This window comes from Pleurodeles waltl, chromosome 3_2 (assembly GCF_031143425.1).
Source record: "Pleurodeles waltl isolate 20211129_DDA chromosome 3_2, aPleWal1.hap1.20221129, whole genome shotgun sequence".
Classification (NCBI taxonomy): Eukaryota; Metazoa; Chordata; class Amphibia; order Caudata; family Salamandridae; genus Pleurodeles; species Pleurodeles waltl.
The window spans coordinates 175,295,665-175,312,779 of record NC_090441.1 but is presented as its reverse complement, the minus strand read 5'-3'; the positions used below and the strand labels follow the sequence as shown (position 1 = coordinate 175,312,779).

At 43.4% G+C, this 17,115-nt stretch overlaps 1 protein-coding gene across 2 annotated transcripts in view; it reads right to left on the bottom strand.

The window, feature by feature from the left end:
- Nucleotides 1–307: 307 nt before the first annotated feature.
- Nucleotides 308–17,115, bottom strand: part of BCS1L (BCS1 homolog, ubiquinol-cytochrome c reductase complex chaperone) — a 66,071-nt gene continuing 49,263 nt past the window's right edge. For both annotated transcript variants that reach the window (XM_069227111.1, XM_069227110.1), the window contains exons 5-8: nt 10,374–10,437; nt 4,161–4,330; nt 3,752–3,869; nt 308–2,206 (exon numbers count right to left, since the gene is read on the bottom strand). In XM_069227111.1, coding sequence (XP_069083212.1) covers nt 1,954–2,206; nt 3,752–3,869; nt 4,161–4,330; nt 10,374–10,437 — 605 coding nt within the window. In that variant the 3' untranslated portion in view covers nt 308–1,953. The remainder of the gene's footprint in view (nt 2,207–3,751; nt 3,870–4,160; nt 4,331–10,373; nt 10,438–17,115) is intronic.

Sequence of the window (17,115 nt, the reverse complement as noted above, 5' to 3'; positions counted from 1 at the left end):
CCTGTTACAGTAATTTAGCAGCTTGCATCTATTTTAGATTCACATGCTGTCCATTATTCCATCATTCAGTGCCTTGGTTCCTACAAAACGTGATGAACACAAATAAATTATTTTACTGCCAGGGCCAGTCAAAAGATCAGTACAAGTGTCTCCTGGTGACAGTGGCAGTATGCCCCCACAACGCCTCCCCAACACTTTCAGGTTCCAGTTTTTCCATTGCATCAGAAGCAACCCAAATTGCTTCTAGTTGTGGTGTAACTAGCTATGGGCATATAAAAGCTATATCAATCTCGCTCCTGCAGGAAAATACTAGTTAGCTCCTTTTATTTATGTTATCCACCTTTATTTACAAACACGAGAATTCTTGACATCACATTTTTAAGCTCATTTTAAAATTTACACAAGTATCATATAGAAAATCAAAAATATGGCACAGTTCAATGATTTTTGTTATATTACCTTGATCATCCATAGCAGGTCACAAGAAGACTGACAGCCGGGTGATTACCTATGGGCATTGTGCAACCAAAAGTTGAAAAACACTACAATGCACCAAATGAAGAAATGCAATATCACTGTTTTCTTAAACCAAACATATTTATTGGTTCCCACTGGCAATAAACAACCTCATTATGAGGCAACAGTAACCAGTGAAGTTAAAACAGATGCTTCATGTTGTCCAGTTTTGCTTAACTGCTCCCTAGCCTTGGAGTTGCCATCAACACAGGCTCAGATCAGATATCAGCAGATTCACTAACCAGTTGTCCTGCGCCTTGGGGGGAGGGTTGTGGGGGGTGGAGTAAAGGACTCTAAATTGATCCACTAACTGCAGTTTGCTTGACTGATGTGCTTCATCAGGCACTCAGTATCATCCCTGCACATAAGGTCTCAAACTGGTGCAAGGTGAAAGCGAGCCAGCTAGTGCACAACTTCTTTGACACCCACGGGTCGAAGTGAGAATAGAGGTGATCCTTCCTGCCATTACCTTTTGTGTAGTTGGATTTGATAATAAAACAATTTTATAAATACGCAAAATAAAAGTTTGAGAAAACTGTAAGTGTTTGCAGGAGTTTCCAGGCACCACTGGCAGCCCAACCAAACCCCTCAAAGTTGTTGTTAAAAGTCAACTCAAAAATGTTAAGATACTATCAGAGCCAGATTGCAACAGCTATGGCCCTCAGGTGTTCAAGCTGCATCAAAACAATGACTGGTTGAAAGAAGTAAAAACGCTTGAATAAACACTTGCTGAATTGTGACATTTGGACAGAGTGAGAGAGTGAGGTCATATGAAATGCACTTCCAGCCTGATGGAGTGAAGGTGGAGAAACCCTGCAGGCTCGCGACACAAGGAAGTACTGAACTTGCAAACAAACTAAGGCATCAGTCAGTGAGTACAGAATGTATGGTCCCCGGAGTGTTGGCCTGCAGAATCGAATAGCAAAATCTGGTAGCTGCCATGTGGACCAGATAAACGTAATTTCTGGTAACAGGTGTAAAGCACCAAAATGTGAACCTAACGATGATTTTTGTGCAACATTGAGACATTAAATCACAGTCTGATGAAGTGATTTTGTCTATTTCATAGGGTGTTACCAGCTTTCCAGACAAACTACCATTTCTCAAATCGAAAAGCAATGCCATAAGCACATCACTGAGCAGATAAGGCATTCAAATGACATTTGTTTTCTTCTGGTTTTCTAACCACTGGCTGTGTATGGCAATATGTGGGAGATGCTTTCACAATAACTAAGCTCTTGCTGATACTAGTGGGTGCTTTTTACTTCTCTCCAGAGTCTGACTTGCTACTTTAATACAACCACAATCAACAACAACCTTTGACTGACCCCTGCACTCTCAGGCAGCAGTAGTGAGTGTGGACTGTGCTGCTCTTGGTGGAACTGAGCCCCCTACGCAGCCACACTCATGTGCACCTTGGCCAGTACCCCTGGTTTATCATGTGGCCATGGAGTGGATTTCTTCGATAGCCCCCAGTGGATCCAACTTATGCATCATAAAATGTCCCTGGACCTGGGCAGCACTGATGTGGTCAGAGGCCTCGAGAGCTGCTCTAGCAAACCTCTCCGCTTCCGCTGCGGGCTGCTCGGGGTAGAAGCGGAGGTACATCTGGGTGAGCTGCCAGTGGGAGCAGTGCCCAACATACTGCTTCACATCCACTCGGCCGGGGCGGATCAGGGCAGCATCCAATCTGAGATCAAAACAGAACAGAAGATAGTCATTTAATCAGATTTTGTTGTACAGTACTTTGCTGACGGATAGGTTTTCTCGCTTTTTCTATACAGTTACATATAAAATAAAACTGTTTTAATTGAATTAACAGAACAATGTTGCACATACAATTACATAACAAAGCATATTTCATTTATATCCCCTACCAGTCCCACTATATTGAGTTTAAACTTGCAAAGGAGAGCTGCAGCGTCTCAGCTCACTGTTAAGGGAGCAAGATCTTCTTGGGGAGGGGGGCGGCTATGTTCAATTGTCTGCAGTGGAATCAAGCCTCAGATAAAAGTGGTTTATATATGCCAAATCAGAGCCTCTATACTTACATGCGTCTTGATGAAGAGATGACAAACATGCATTGGGAAACCCTTATTATTGTCCACACACATGCAGTTATCGTGTAGTGTAATCTTCCTTATACATCTTGAGGGAAAGGGTCCCTTTCCTCTGCAACATTCCTTAACAACGCTATGACCTGGTGCCCAATGTCTTCCTATATGCATATTCCTTGACACAAGTCAAATAGGACTTTCCTTATTCTGTGGACAGCACAAATTTCAGTAGAAGATGCGCTTCGACTGGAACCTCTCACATTCTACTGGGTCAATCACCTTCTAAGAGAGAGAGGCACTTTCCGTCCACTGCCTTTCATTGCCACTGCTTAGGGTAAAAGCTTAGCATTTCTTCTAAGAGAGATTATTTAAATAGGAAGCCTTTCACATAAAGACAGTAATAAACTTTAGATCATGACAGCAGTGCAGACTCACTGGCAGGGATGCCTTATCGACTTATAAGTCTTGCCCATCCTTTTCAGAACTCCCTTAACTTAAAAATAAACCTACTGCATTAACTTTAGGACATCTCCAACCACATCCATTTATTTACATTCTCAAATATTTTTTCTCACTTTTGAGACTCAAAGATTTCCTAACTTTTCAGGCTAGTGTCAAGACACAGCTAGAGTCTGGACATATCAGTTATGATGAGCTCTAAATCTGGCCTCTCCGGAGTCTGAATTCATCAACAGTGCTCACGCAATGGAGGCCAGAGCCCTGAGAATAACTAAGGAACCTTAAGCTTTTATACTGACAAGCCATATTTCATCCAGAGTACCATGCAGAGTACAAAATCAGCCCCGAACAGTGTTTGGGCCCGGTTTCACACTGTACATTATTAGTTTTCTCCAGGTTTCACCAAAGGAACAGCACGTTCACACAGTCTGATAAAGGGTTGCAAAGAATGTTTTTGTATGTAATCCTCATTGCATATCTCAAAACTTGGAACAGGGTGCACAAAGTACCACATATTACACACAACTGGTATTTCCTAACACTTTTTTGCACCTGATTGCAATACAGTTCTCAGAATGAGGCCACTATGGCGTTTGTCATCACACTTACTTTCAATTCCAAAGAGCCTTCTTGGAATTTTATGTTACTACATCCACAACCACTACATGGAAGGCACAAAACTACTGCACTGGTAGCTACACCCTTTCAATGGCACTCACCTGTCAATGTGATTGGTGGTCATGAAAACTATTCTCGCTTCAGTGGAGGCCACACCATCCAGCGCGTTCAGTAAGCCGCTGAAGGTTAGTCGCCCCATTCCCTGGTAAGCTGTAGGGTCTGCAGGAAGAACAGCCAGAAGACGAAAGTGTTTGTGAGATTATAACGTGGAGTCGAGACAATACTCTACCAGAATAAAGACCCAGTGAAAACAAGGGATTCCATAATTAACAAATGCAATAGGAAGCTTAAGGTGGTTCCATTTCAACAATAAAACATCACAAATGTAGCTGTAAAAGGGGCAGCATTAATGGTAAAGAACAGACTGGCTATTTGTGTCATGGCCGTCTGCCTTTAGTATCTAGGAACCTCCACGTGCGGGCTGGCTAGGGTGATGGCTCCATTACTCACTCTGTGTGCTCAGGTCCCGGCTCACAAATGCTGCATCCACGTCCTCGAGAAGGATGATGCTCTGCTGGGGTGCCACGCTCAGCAGGTGGTTTAGGCGATCATCAGACAGGCTGCTGTCACTCAGGCTCATCAAACAGATGCTGTACTCTAGCTCCCCAGCAAGTGCCGTGCTGAACGAAAGACCCAAGAAGTCAACAAGAACCGCAATGGAGAGGAATTACACTGTATTACTTTAGGCGCAACTAGAGTACCAAACTAAAACCCGTCAAGCTTACTACTAAAGACAAATGACACTAAACATTGTAAAACTGTTTACTGAACCTCACACAAAAGTACCTTTGGTTAGGTCCAATTGGCAATGTGTATCATGCAAGGCCTACCATTATATCAAAAAGAGTGACCAATTAGCAATATGTCTGCAGTAAACACAGGAGTCAGCTACAGGTAACCAGAACATCCATCCATTTGTTCAGCACAGGTGCATCCCCCGCACACATGCGCGAACGTGAACTCACTTTTCACTGTGTTTACTGCCCACAACAGCAGCAAACCCTCTCAAGAGGCAGGACAAGTCTCTCACAAAGCTGATACATCACCCACATACCTTAGATGTCATACTGAAGCCCCATTTTGACAATGCAGCATGAGGAGAATGGGAAAGGTGTGGTGTATAAAAATAACACCCTTAAGCACCTATCTCTAACCTTAGATCATCTCATGCCCAGAAGCAGCTCTGCCCAGATTGGCTGCTAGCCACCTCAAGAGATCAATCTCTCTGTTGCCACTTCTATAAAGTCTGTCTAAGGTGGTAAAATTGCCATCACAATTAAGGACAGTGGAAATGTGTCTTTTAAATGGGAGTACATATCAAGTAAACATGTTAAAAATGTACCTGATATGCTGTGCCAGTTTGGGACTGTCTGTGCAAGGCTTTACCAGGCACCCTAAATTGGGCAGCCAGTCAAACGGTGTAGGAAGCTGGCTCTGAATATACTATATCAAAGTGAGATATAATGTGCACAGAGTCCAGGAGTTCCCAGAGGCTTTACAGAGGCAACTATAGGTAATACTAATGCTCTATTTGTGGTAGTGTGGCCAAGCACTTATAAGAAGGTAGTGTTAAGCATTTGTTGTACACACACAAGCAAATAGAAGAAACACACACTCAATGACTTAACTTTTGTTACTTTATTACTAGAACCACATGATTCAGTTCAGAAGTAAATACTGTTGCAGGTAAGTACTTAATGTAGACATCAATGTAACTTTGCTTCACTTTAGTCAAGTAAACAGTTTTTAAGAAAACAGAGAATATCTATTTTCAAAGTGGACACTGCATTTTCTGAACAGTTCCTGGGTGAAGAAAATAAATTACAGTTTTAGAGGCAAGTACACGACTTACAGTTCCAGTCTCCTGGTTATAGGTAATCCACAGTTGTGGGTTCAAGTTAACCCCAAACACCCACCACCAGCAACACGGGGCCGGCCGGGTGAGGAGGTCACAGTTGAGCAAAGTTAACGTGGGCTTCTATGGAGACGGGGTGCTCGGTATCAGGGCTGCCAGCAGGTAAGTACCCGCAACTCAGAGGGCAGACTAGCGGGGGGGATTAGAAGAGCATAGAAGGGACCATAAATAAGCACAAAACACACACCCTCAGCAGCCCAGGGGCAGCCAGGTGCAGGGTGCAAACAGGACGTTGTGTCTTCAATTCTTGTGTATGAGGAGACCCCGGGGTTACTCAGAGGCTGCAGGCGAGGTCCGGGGGGTGTCTCGGGCACACCACAGGTGGGACAGGGAGGAGGGCTGCCTGCTGAACGTTGGGACACCGGGGATCGGTTTCTCCAAGACCTGGGGGCTGCAGGTGCAGTGGGTCCTTTGGTGTCAGATATCTTCGTCCGGAGCTTTCGTAGTCAGGGGGGCCCTCGGCATTCCCTCTGCAGGCATCATCGTGTAGTGGCAACCCAAGGTGAGCACTTGCTCACAATCGCCTGTGGACCCTCTCTGGCTGGGTGGAACACCTGTACACAGGCCGTGGGCGTCAGGTGCAGAGTGGTCAGGACTCACAGTTCTGGGGTGAGATGGGAGTCCATAGAAGAGGTTTCTTCTTTTCTTCTTTAGACAGGGCCGCTGTCCACAGAAGTTCTTGATCCTCACATGATGCAGGAAGTCCTCTGGAGATTTTTTAGAGGTCGCTGGACCTGCAGGATGCGTCACTTTTCTTGTGCATGTTCTTTGAAGCAGGAGACAGGCCAGTAGGGCTGGGGCCGAGTCAGTTGTTGTCTCCTTTCCTTCTCTGCTGGGGTTTCAGCTAACCAGTCCTCCTTCTTATTGTGAGGTCATCGGGAATCTGCTGAGCTTGGTTCAGTGAGGCCCTTAAATACTGAATTTAGGGGCAATTTAGGGCTCAGAGGGCAGTAGCCAATTGCTACTGTCCCTTAGGGTGAGTCTACCCTTCCTGTGCCCACTCCCTTTGGGGAGGGAGGCACATTCCTAACCATATTGTCCTCCACACCAAGATGGAGGTTTCTGCAGGGAGGGGTCACTTCCCCTCTGGACACCCTAGGGGTGGTCCCAGCTGAAGTGTTAACTCCTTGTTTTTCTCAAGTTTCCCACCAAACAGGCCACCAAAGTGGGGCTTTTCCAGGGGGTGGCCTTGTGTTACAGTGCCCAGGGCACTCCAGCTAGTGGAGATGTGAACCCCATGGACAAGCCCCCACTTTGGGCGGCTAGTTCGGGTGAAACTTAAGAGAAACAAGGAGGATTGACCACTTCAGCTGGGACCATCCCTAAGGTGTCCAGATCTGAAATTAACCCCTCCCTGCAGAATTCTACATCTTTGTTTGGAGGACAGGGACCAATAGGGATAGGAATGTCTACCCTCCCCAAAGGGAGTGGACACAAGGAGGGTGTAGCCACCCTCAGGGATACTAGCCATTGGCTACTGCCCTCTGACCCCTGTAATGCCCCTAAATCTTGTATTTAAGTGCTTCCCTGAACCCAACTCACCAGATTCCTGGCGACCTACAAGAAGAACTGCTAAGCTGAAACCCCAGCAGAGAAGGAAGACAACAACTGTTTTGGCTCCATCCCTATCAGCAGGTCTCCTGCTTTAGAGAACGTGCAGAAAGACCAGCGATGTGTCCAGCGGGCCCAGCGACCTCTGCCATCTCCAGAGGACTGCCTTGCACACAAAAGGACCAAGAACTCCTGAGGACAGCGGCTCTGTCTGAAGAAAACTACAACCAAAGACTCCCACCTCTCTCCGGATGTTTGAGTCCTGACCCCTGTGCACCTGACGCCCACGGCCCATGTCCAGGTGGTTCACCCAGCTAGAGAGGTTCCCCAGGTGAATGTGAGCAAGTGCCCACCCTGAGTTGACCTCTCCACAACGACGCCTGCAGAGGGAATCCCGAGGACCCCCCAGACTGCGAAGCTTTAGACGAAGATATCCGACGCCTAAACGACACACTGCACCCGCAGCCCCCAGGCCTAGGAGAAACCAAACCAGGTGTCCCAATGTTCAGCAGGCGGGCCTCCTCCCTATAAGACCAGTGGTGTGCCCAAGACATCCCCCTGGACCTCGCCTGCAGCCTCTGAGTGACCCCCGGGGTCTCCTCATAGACCAGCATTGAAGACCCGACATCCTGTTTGCACCCTGCCACCCTCGTGCCGCTGAGGGGGTGTGTTTGGTGCTCACTTATGGCCCCTTCAGTGCTCTTCTAATCCCTTCTGGTCTGCCCTCCGAGTTGCGGGTACTTACCTGCTGGCAGACCTGGTTCCGAGTACCCTCTGTCTCCATAGGAGCCCACGTTAACTTTTCTAAACTTTGACCTCTGCACCCGGCCGGCCCTATGTTGCTGGTGGTGGGTGTTTGGGGTTAACTTGAACCCCAAACGGTGGACTTCCTAAAACCCAGAGACTGAACCTGTAAGAGTTGTACTTACCTGTGAAATTATCTGACATTTCTTCCCCCCAGGAACTTTTCTGAGAATTGTACTGTGTCCTTATTTAAAACAGATATTTGCCAAGAATTCAGAAACTTTATCACTTACCTCTGTCAAACCAAGTACTGTTAATACCTGTGTGAAATACGAAACTTTTGAAGTACTTACCTGCAACTTTAATCTTTTGGTTCTAAAAATAAATTAAGAAAATATATTTTTCTAAATAAAATCTAATTGGTCTTGAGTTAAGTCATTGACTGTGTGTTTCTTCTATAGCTTGTGCGTGTACAACAAATGCTTAACACTGCACTCTGATAAGCCTAACTGCTCGACCACACTACCACAAATAGAGCATTAGTATTATCTATTTTAGCTTCTGTCAAGCCTCTGGGGAACCCCTGGACTCTGTGCACACTATGGGGGTTATTCTAACTTTGGAGGAGGTGTTAATCCGTCCCAAAAGTGATGGAAAAGTGCGGATTTACCACCAGCCGTATTACGAGTCCATTATATCCTATGGAACTCGTAATACGGCTGGTGGTATATCCGTCACTTTACCGTCACTTTTGGGACGGATTAACACTCCTCCAAAGTTAGAATAACCCCCTATATGTCACTTTCATATAGTATATGCAGAGCCAGCTTCCTCCAATGGCAGAAGGAAAATGGGGTGGTGGTAAGAGCTGTGCAGTCAACAGAAGGATTATTTAGTGAAGGAACAACTAGGGCTTGCTTCCAACTGGATTGTACTAGGGCTGCTGTGATCAAAGCATTACAGAGATCAGTGATAGGTGAGCAGATTGGGTGCAGGCCCCAGACAAGATACGCACCCGGGAGAGACCTCAAGAGGGGTCCAACTTTAATGTAGCTTACGAGGGCTGCAGTTCTGTTTTGGGCAAAACTAGGAACAGATTTGGGTAAGTGATATTCCTTAAGGGAGGAAGGTGGCTGGTGTTTAGGTTAAAAGAAGAGAAGATGCACTAAATGTTATTACAGAAGACGTTTAAGAGGGAGGAACAAAGCTGTTCAGAAGGCAAGATGGTAGTTTGCAAGCAATGTGGTATACAGCAAGTCAAGGGTGGGAGCAGAGACTTCCCCTGGGAGATTTATGTTTTGCTGTTAGCAAATGTGCAAGTGGAGTACTCCCTACAAGTGAATGCTTGGGATGGAATCTTCATTTAATGTGGTGTATAACCGAGAACCAATAGTGGAGAAGACTGTCTGATCATGAGAAATGTGGAGTCTTTACAGCAAGCCAAGACAGGACTGTCTGTCACTTCCAAGCCATTTAATAAAACATTGACAAGTACTGAAGAGGTTGGGATCTTATTATATTCGAAAACATGCAAGAGCACAACTAGTTGTCTCAACACAAAATTGGCTATTCCCATTTCATAAGAAAATCCACATTCAACTTATTAAAGAAGTCCCATGTACTGCAAGGGAACTCTACTTTCCCAGATGGTACAATGTTGTGCTGTTATCGGCTTCTACTTAGTGCAGTATTATGCTGGGAAAAACAAATTTTTAGCATATGTCAGATGCCAAGTGATCCATAATGTCTTCAGTTACTGAAACAGACCTTTCCATAAATTCAGTGGTCATATAGAGTGCACTCACCCTCTGGCCAGTACTTTCCTAAATTTGTAAACCAAAACAAATGTCTAAGTGAAAACAACTGGAGGAACAACAGCATGCAGATTTCTTGCACCAGAAAGATAGATCTATGTGTTTGATTGTATAGCTACATACAACAGGACTTGAACCAGAAGGGGAAACAACAGGTATTTTAGGGAGAGCAAACATCCTTGGAGAAAGCAAAAAAATGGATGAACTCTCAAAGAAAAAGAAAAAAGTAGTTCCCTAAATGTGAGCAGTGGAAGGAGACAAGTCAGCTATATTCAAAAAGAATGGTAAAGAATCTATACTCCATGGAAGAGACAAACGTAAGAAGAGGAAGGCAGACCATCGAATAAAAAGTAAGTAAATGAGTGACACTAAAGACAACCAATGGTAAGCAATGGGCGGGCTCTAAGTCCACTGTAAGTTTTTGATCTGGTCGACAAGAGGTCATACATGCATACAATGCATTAATAGTTGACAAACCAGCTTCTCCTCCTACTACTCATTGATTTTATGCTTGTCTTTAAACTTATGTCTGCTACTTTTTGGCTATGTTAGTGCTATAGAACTACCACACACATACAGGTCTTGTGCACCGGCTAAAGGATGTCTGGAGGCAACACCTAAACGTTTACGGTTACTCACATGAAACTGCTCTTTCCACAGCCAGGAGGACCATAGAGCAGGTAGCCTCTCCTGTACGGGATTCCTGTAAACATATAAACCACATTGATAAAATCCATAATGCTGCTCATAGGCTTTTATTTCTGGAAAGAGCAATTGTGTTTTCCTCACTCGTCTCATCTTTAGGGTATTGGATTGAGATGCACTGCATTTTATGTACTTTTTTTAGTCAAGTCAATGTGGAATGAAATTCTGTATCAGCTAGTGCAGCTATGCAGTGCCATGCAAATACACACTTCAGCCCTCCCACAAATGCCGCCTTTCAAAGCCGCACAGGACAGAACACACATAACACACCATAGTCTTCCTGTGCTGGCCGGCATTCTTACTTTGAACTGTGGCATAAGAAAATAAGTTGCTTACCTGTAACTGTGTTTCTCTAGTATTGGAATCTTTCCATAGATTCACATACTTGAATCATTCCCCATTGTTGAGATGGGAGTCACCCGATACCTTATGATAGTAATATAATGCTAACTATAGTGCATGAAGGCCTTGGGCCCTTCACTTTACTAGCATACCCTAATCAATTTAAAAAGGAGACCAAAACTAGGGTTCAGCCAATCAGGCTTCTTTGCCCTTCAGAACACTCCTGTCAGAAGCTTGAGTGCCTAAAATTTTCAAAAGCACGAGTGCTGTAGAACCAAAGAAAGCAAGAGCAGGGGAGATGGGAGGGTCACATGTGAATCTATGAAAGATTCCAATACTGGAGAACTAAAGTTACAGGTAAGTAACTTATTTTCTTACTGCGGTATTGGAACTTTCATAGATTCACATGCATGAATCAGAGTAGTTAGCAGTAATAAAGCACATTGTAATCTTAAGTATACATATAACAATCATTACCATTAATAAATATTTTTGTGAAAAGATTATTTGGAGTCATACGTATACAGCAAAAGATGCATAGTCGAACGTTGTTATGACAAAGCATTATTAAATACGCATTAAACAATGGGCGGAACTAATACTGGGATGGTGGGAAAAATAAGTTAGCTCACTGCTACTGGAACAGATGTCTTAGTACCGCTTGACCTACTGCCACATCACCTTGAGATGCTGCATCTAAGCAGTAGTGCTTCGTAAAGGTGTGCATGTTCTTCCAGGTTGCTACTCTGCAAATTTCCTGAAGAGGCACAGCAGCAAACAGTGCTGTCGAGGTCGCTAAGGCTCTAGTTGAATGAGCACGTGCTGGTGTCTGTAAAAGTTTTCCTGCTGTCTGGTGGCAGAAATGAATTGTGCTAGGTATCCACCTAGCAATACCTTGTTTGGAGAGAGACTGACCTTTTCTTGGAGCATTAAATGCCACAAACAACTAGTTAGATTTTCTAAAACTTTTAGACTTGTCCAGAAAAAAATTGAGTCGTGTTTTGATGTCTAAAGAGTGAAGAGCCTGTTCAGCAGGTGTCATATGTTTCAGAAAGAATGATTTTAAAATAAATGGATGATTGATGTGAAAGTCCGAAGGGACATAGAGGATAAACTTTGGATTGGCTGAAGGATTACTCTATCCTCCTTAAGCTGTAGAAAGGGATCCTGTATGGTAAAGGCTTGGATCTCGCTGACTCTTCTAGCTGAGGTAACAGCCACAAGAAGAGTGACCTTCCACGAAAGGAACTTTAAATCCGCCTTGTGAATAGGTTCAAATGGATGCTTCATCAACTGCGACAACACAGTGTTCAGCTGACAAGATGGAGGAGGTGGTCTGACTAGTGGGAAAACCCGAAAAAGACCTTTGAGGAATTGTTTGATAATTCTAACAGAACATAAAGACGGTGACTTGTCCAACCATCTGTATTGGGATATCGCAGCTAAGTGTACCTTGACGGAAGCATGAGCCAATCTGGATCGTGCCAAGTGCAGTAAATACGGAAGAACCTGTTCAGGTAATGACGATAATGGATGAACTTGAGCTTGTTGGAACCATACACAAAATCTCTTCCACTTATAACAGTAGGTTTTGTTTGTGCTGTTCGCTCTGGCAAGTATATCTCTACAGTCAGGAGACCTGTCTAAGTAGTCAAATTCAATGTTTTCAGGAGCCAAGCCAACAAGTGAAGAGATCCTGGATCCGGGTGTAGCACTTAACCCTTGTTCATTGTCAAGAGGAAAGGTGTTGTCTGAGAGAAGAAGCAGCTCTGTAAACCAACGCTGATGCGGTCATGCCGGGGCTATCAGGAGAATTCTGCACTTCTCAGTCTTGATCTTCGATAGAACTCTTGGAATGAGGGGATTGGCCGGAAAAAACATAAGCATATATTCCTAACCACGCCATAAAAAATGCATTCCAACATGATTCAGGATGGTGATCCCGACTTGCAAAGAATCAGCATTTGGTATTCTGGGGAGGTGCAAATAGGTTGAGGTTCGGCTTACCCCACCAAGAAAAGAGCTGATCTATTGCTTCCTGATCCATATCCCACTCGCGGTTGGATATTTTAAATCTGCTGAGGTGTCTACTAAAACATTTTGCCTTCCTGTACCGTGCTCTGCTCGTAAATGCACTTCGTGAAGGATGGAACAATTTCAAATATATTGTGATTCTTGAGAATCCTTCCTCCTAGTTTGGAAGTGGAGGAAACAGTGGTAACCGGAGCTTGGGTAAAGTCATTGTCTACGACTTGTCCTTTCCTTGGAATCCTGCTCTACCATTAGGTAGGCACCTGCTGTCAGTAGCCTGTGACGGTTGTTTATGAGGGTACTGTGGTATAAATGGTTGGTAAGAAAAGGAGTAAGTGGCATATCTGTACTGCTTAAAATCTCCCCTGTATGATGGAAAACCTCGCCCTCTGGCACCCCGGAAGGGCTGCTTCCTGAATTGAAGGGTCTCAAGGGATTTCACCATATCTGTATCAGTTTTTATTGTTTCAGGGCGTCATCTACATGTTTGCCAAACAGGGCTTCCCCATCAAATAGGATTCCGGGATCTTGTTTTGGACTTCCGACCTGAACGAAGTTGCTCAATCTCAATCCTGTCTCCTAAGAACGGCAGCTCCTGCAAGTTGATGAAAGGCTGTTGTAGAGATATCCATAGCACAGTCAATGCCCTATGCTTTGGCTTCCTCAGGCAGTTGGTCTAAGTATGGGGTGATGTCAGCCCACAGTTGTCTGTCATACCTGCCTATGACTGCCAAGGAATGCGACAACTTGACTGCTAGAGCAGACACTGAAGATAAACGTTTACCCATGCTGTCCAGTCACCTACTTCCTTGTTGGGGGGCGCAGATATTGGAGCTGAGGGATTTTTTGATCTTCGCTGAGCTGCCTGAGTGATTACAGAGTCTGGTCTAGGGTGACCAGACCAGTTAGACAGGCTGACGCGTCCTCTGGAGCCTTGTATTTTTTGACCAGACGTGGAAGGACAGCGATCACAGTGGCTGAATTTTTCAACACTTTAAGGCCCTCCTCCCAAATATAGTCTACTATGGGCATGGACCTTACGCTTTTTTGGAAGGGGTCTTTGAAATCGTAAAGGAAGCAGACTGTCTGCTTCGTGGGCACAGCAAGTAGAAATCTTTTTGCCGCTCCAATAAATTATGGAATCCACTGATCTCCTATGGTGTGGAATCCACTGGAGTAGGAGAAGGAGAGGACGGTGTGGGTATGAAATAATCCCCCCCTTCTGTATTGTTGTCTCGGAGCTCTCCTTCCTCCCTGCCCTCATCAGAAGTTGCTGTGTCTTGAAGGAGGACTGCCTGAGGTGTATGACTGTCAGGGTCAGGTAGTGGTAATGGTCTCTATATTGGTGTAGAAGGTGGTGCTACTGGTGACTTTGCCAGCGTAGTTACTTTCTGCCCAGGGGTAGATGTTGGTGGAAATCGTTTCCTGTAATTCGCAAGCATGAGCTGTAGGTCTGAGATTAGTGACCCAGGTACAGGAACCATTTCTTCTTGGTATGAGTACTGCTCTTGAGAAGCATAATATGCTTGTGGATCATAAACGTCTGTCTGTCTCATCTTGCTCTGCTTCCTCCTCCTGACATTTAACATGCAGTTCAGATGAAGACGAGGAGGCTCTCGTTGACATTTTATCAGAAGGTGGCACAGAGGACGGCTTTTTAAAAAAGTAATGAACCCTCAGATGTAGTGTAGGGGGTTCAGAAGAAACCTTTTTTAGCCTTTAAGAGGCAGAATGTCCTTTTAGGTCAAGCCTAGGCAGCGCGCAAGCATTGCCTTTCTCGATCTGTTGTATTCAGAGTATGGACTTACATCCCGCCTATCGTCTTTTTATTGGTGACTTGGATTGTTGTTGTAAAAGGCTTGCTTTTTACTGGGTATTTTAGGTGTTTATCACTCCTTTTTAGTAGTTAACACCCGAGAGCAGGGACTAACTTATGTATGCTTACATCTGGTGTATTTAAATGTTTAGAAGGATTTTTTTTTTTCCGGTTGATGTTTTGTTGTATGTGCACAGTTTATTTGTAGCTCTTGTGTTTTTAGCTCCTGTTGCTCCCGTTTTCTTTGTTAAAGGTGTGTATGTTTTTTTGTTGGCTTATTTTATATGTATCATGTTAACGCTGTTATAATTTAATTTCTAGTGTTATATGTTCGCTTTACTGTAATTTTGTGGGGTGTCTAAATTCATGCTTGTATGCTGTTTGTTCAATGTGTCTGACGTTGTTTTTGTAATTGCATTTTTTTTGTTAAAGTTGCTGTAATTTCTTCTGAAGGTTAATTTAGAGTTTTTAAAGACAAAGTTTATTTTTTTATTATACTAGAACATAGATAAATGTTTTTAAAAATGTGATGTTGACGTTTTTATTGTTAAATGCAGATGTTGCATTATAAAGCCAGTCCTGAATAGATGAATTAGTCACTTTTAAATGCAATGTTGTTTTTTTTTATTGCTTTGTAAACATAGACATTTTTGTGTGTTTCAGTAACATGCTTTTTGGGTAAATATTAACATTTATCGGCTTTGTAGCAGGATGAAAGATACATTGTATTTACAGGTATGTTTATATGGTGTTCAATGTGAGTTATTGGCATTAGGTAGGCTATTTGGCGATTTAACTTTATTGCAAAACTGGTTACAAATCTAGGCAAAACAACACATACCATAAAATAAAGTTGATCTATTATCGCACAACAAAGCATTTAAATTATTTAATGTTGAATGCAACATGGAAGTTTATAAAGCAAATGGTTTCTTTTGAAATAATCTCTTTATTATGTAGCGCAGTGGTTCCCAACCTATGGTCCACAAAGCCTCCTCAGGGGGTCCGTGGCAGTTTAGCAAATGAAATAATATAAATAAAGTGTATATAAATAAAGTGGCTAAATGTACAAATGAATATCTTAAAACGTAACGTAAATGTCAAGGAATTTGAAATTGAAAGCTAAAAATTAAATTAGTATCCTCAATTTGATTGGTGGGAGCAGTGCAGGTCCATCAAACAAAATATAGTATGGAGGATGTGTGGCTTCAATTGAATTTAGAAAAGCTCCTACCTTCCAATTAAAATTACAATTTTAATTTTTGTTTTATATTTGCCAATTAAATAAAAGGTGTTATGATTTGTGAATGTGTTTGATGAATGCTTGTTTCTGTATTTTTTGCATATTGTTTTGCAGTTCTAATCATCAACAATGTTTAGGTCGGGCCCCCAGCCTCCAGTAATGACTCAGTGGGGGGTCCCCAGATTCCAATAATGATTCAGTGGGGGTCCCCGGGATCCAGTAATGATATAGTAGGGGTCCCCAGAAGTCAAAAGGTTGGGAACCACTGATGTAGCGCGCTGGAATACGTTTTCTTCTTAACAATCTGAAAGCTTGGGAAGTAGCGTTGTGTCTGTGTGAAGCTCGGCATCCGTGCATTCGGCCATATAACTCACTGCCTTTCTGAAATATACATTCACAGATGCTGGTTGTCACAAACATACTAATCTTTACGGCTGGCTGTTTAAATTCTCTCTTTTTTCATGAACAGCTGTCTGCTACTTTAACTCATTGACAGACTATTTGTTTCACACCACTCCATATGCAGATGCAGGGCTGCTTTAGTGCTGGTGTTGTCTTGTGCGACAGTGTTTTTTGGTGCCCCCCAGCCCATGACTAACTCCTTAGAATTCCTTACTACCACTGGGCAAACGAGCCCCTAATTTCTCTTTAGCCCCAATTTCACATACATTTATTTGTTTTAAAGCACTTGTAAAATATGGCTTTATTAATCCACTCACTTATATACATAAAATAAAATATCATTCTGTTCTTTGCAGCGGGTATGTTAACTCTCTACACTACTGTATGCCGAGTTATAGCTGATTTGTACAAAACTCCCATCTTCTTCCTTAGCAGGAACATTAATCAAAAGAGGTATCTTGATATTTTAATTGTATCCTGAAGGCTGAACGCAAACACAGCTTTTCAACAGGTGCTTTAAAATCACAGGTTTTGTAAGTTATTGCTAAGCACACCGTCTCCTTGAGGTTGGCGCCCCCAAATCGACGCTCACCACCCGGTGTGGCAGCACCACTTGCACCGCTATAAAGCCAGCTCTGCGTAGATGAATGATTCACTTTAAATGCGATGCTGATTTTTTCATTGCTTTTTAAACATATATTACATATATATATATAGTAAGAGAGACCCCAAAATAGTAATATAAAACAACAATATAAATATTAGCAACATTTTCAATTTCAACTGCAGATAAAGGAAGATGGTAAATAGAAATATTTTAGTTATATACAGGGCCACTAGAT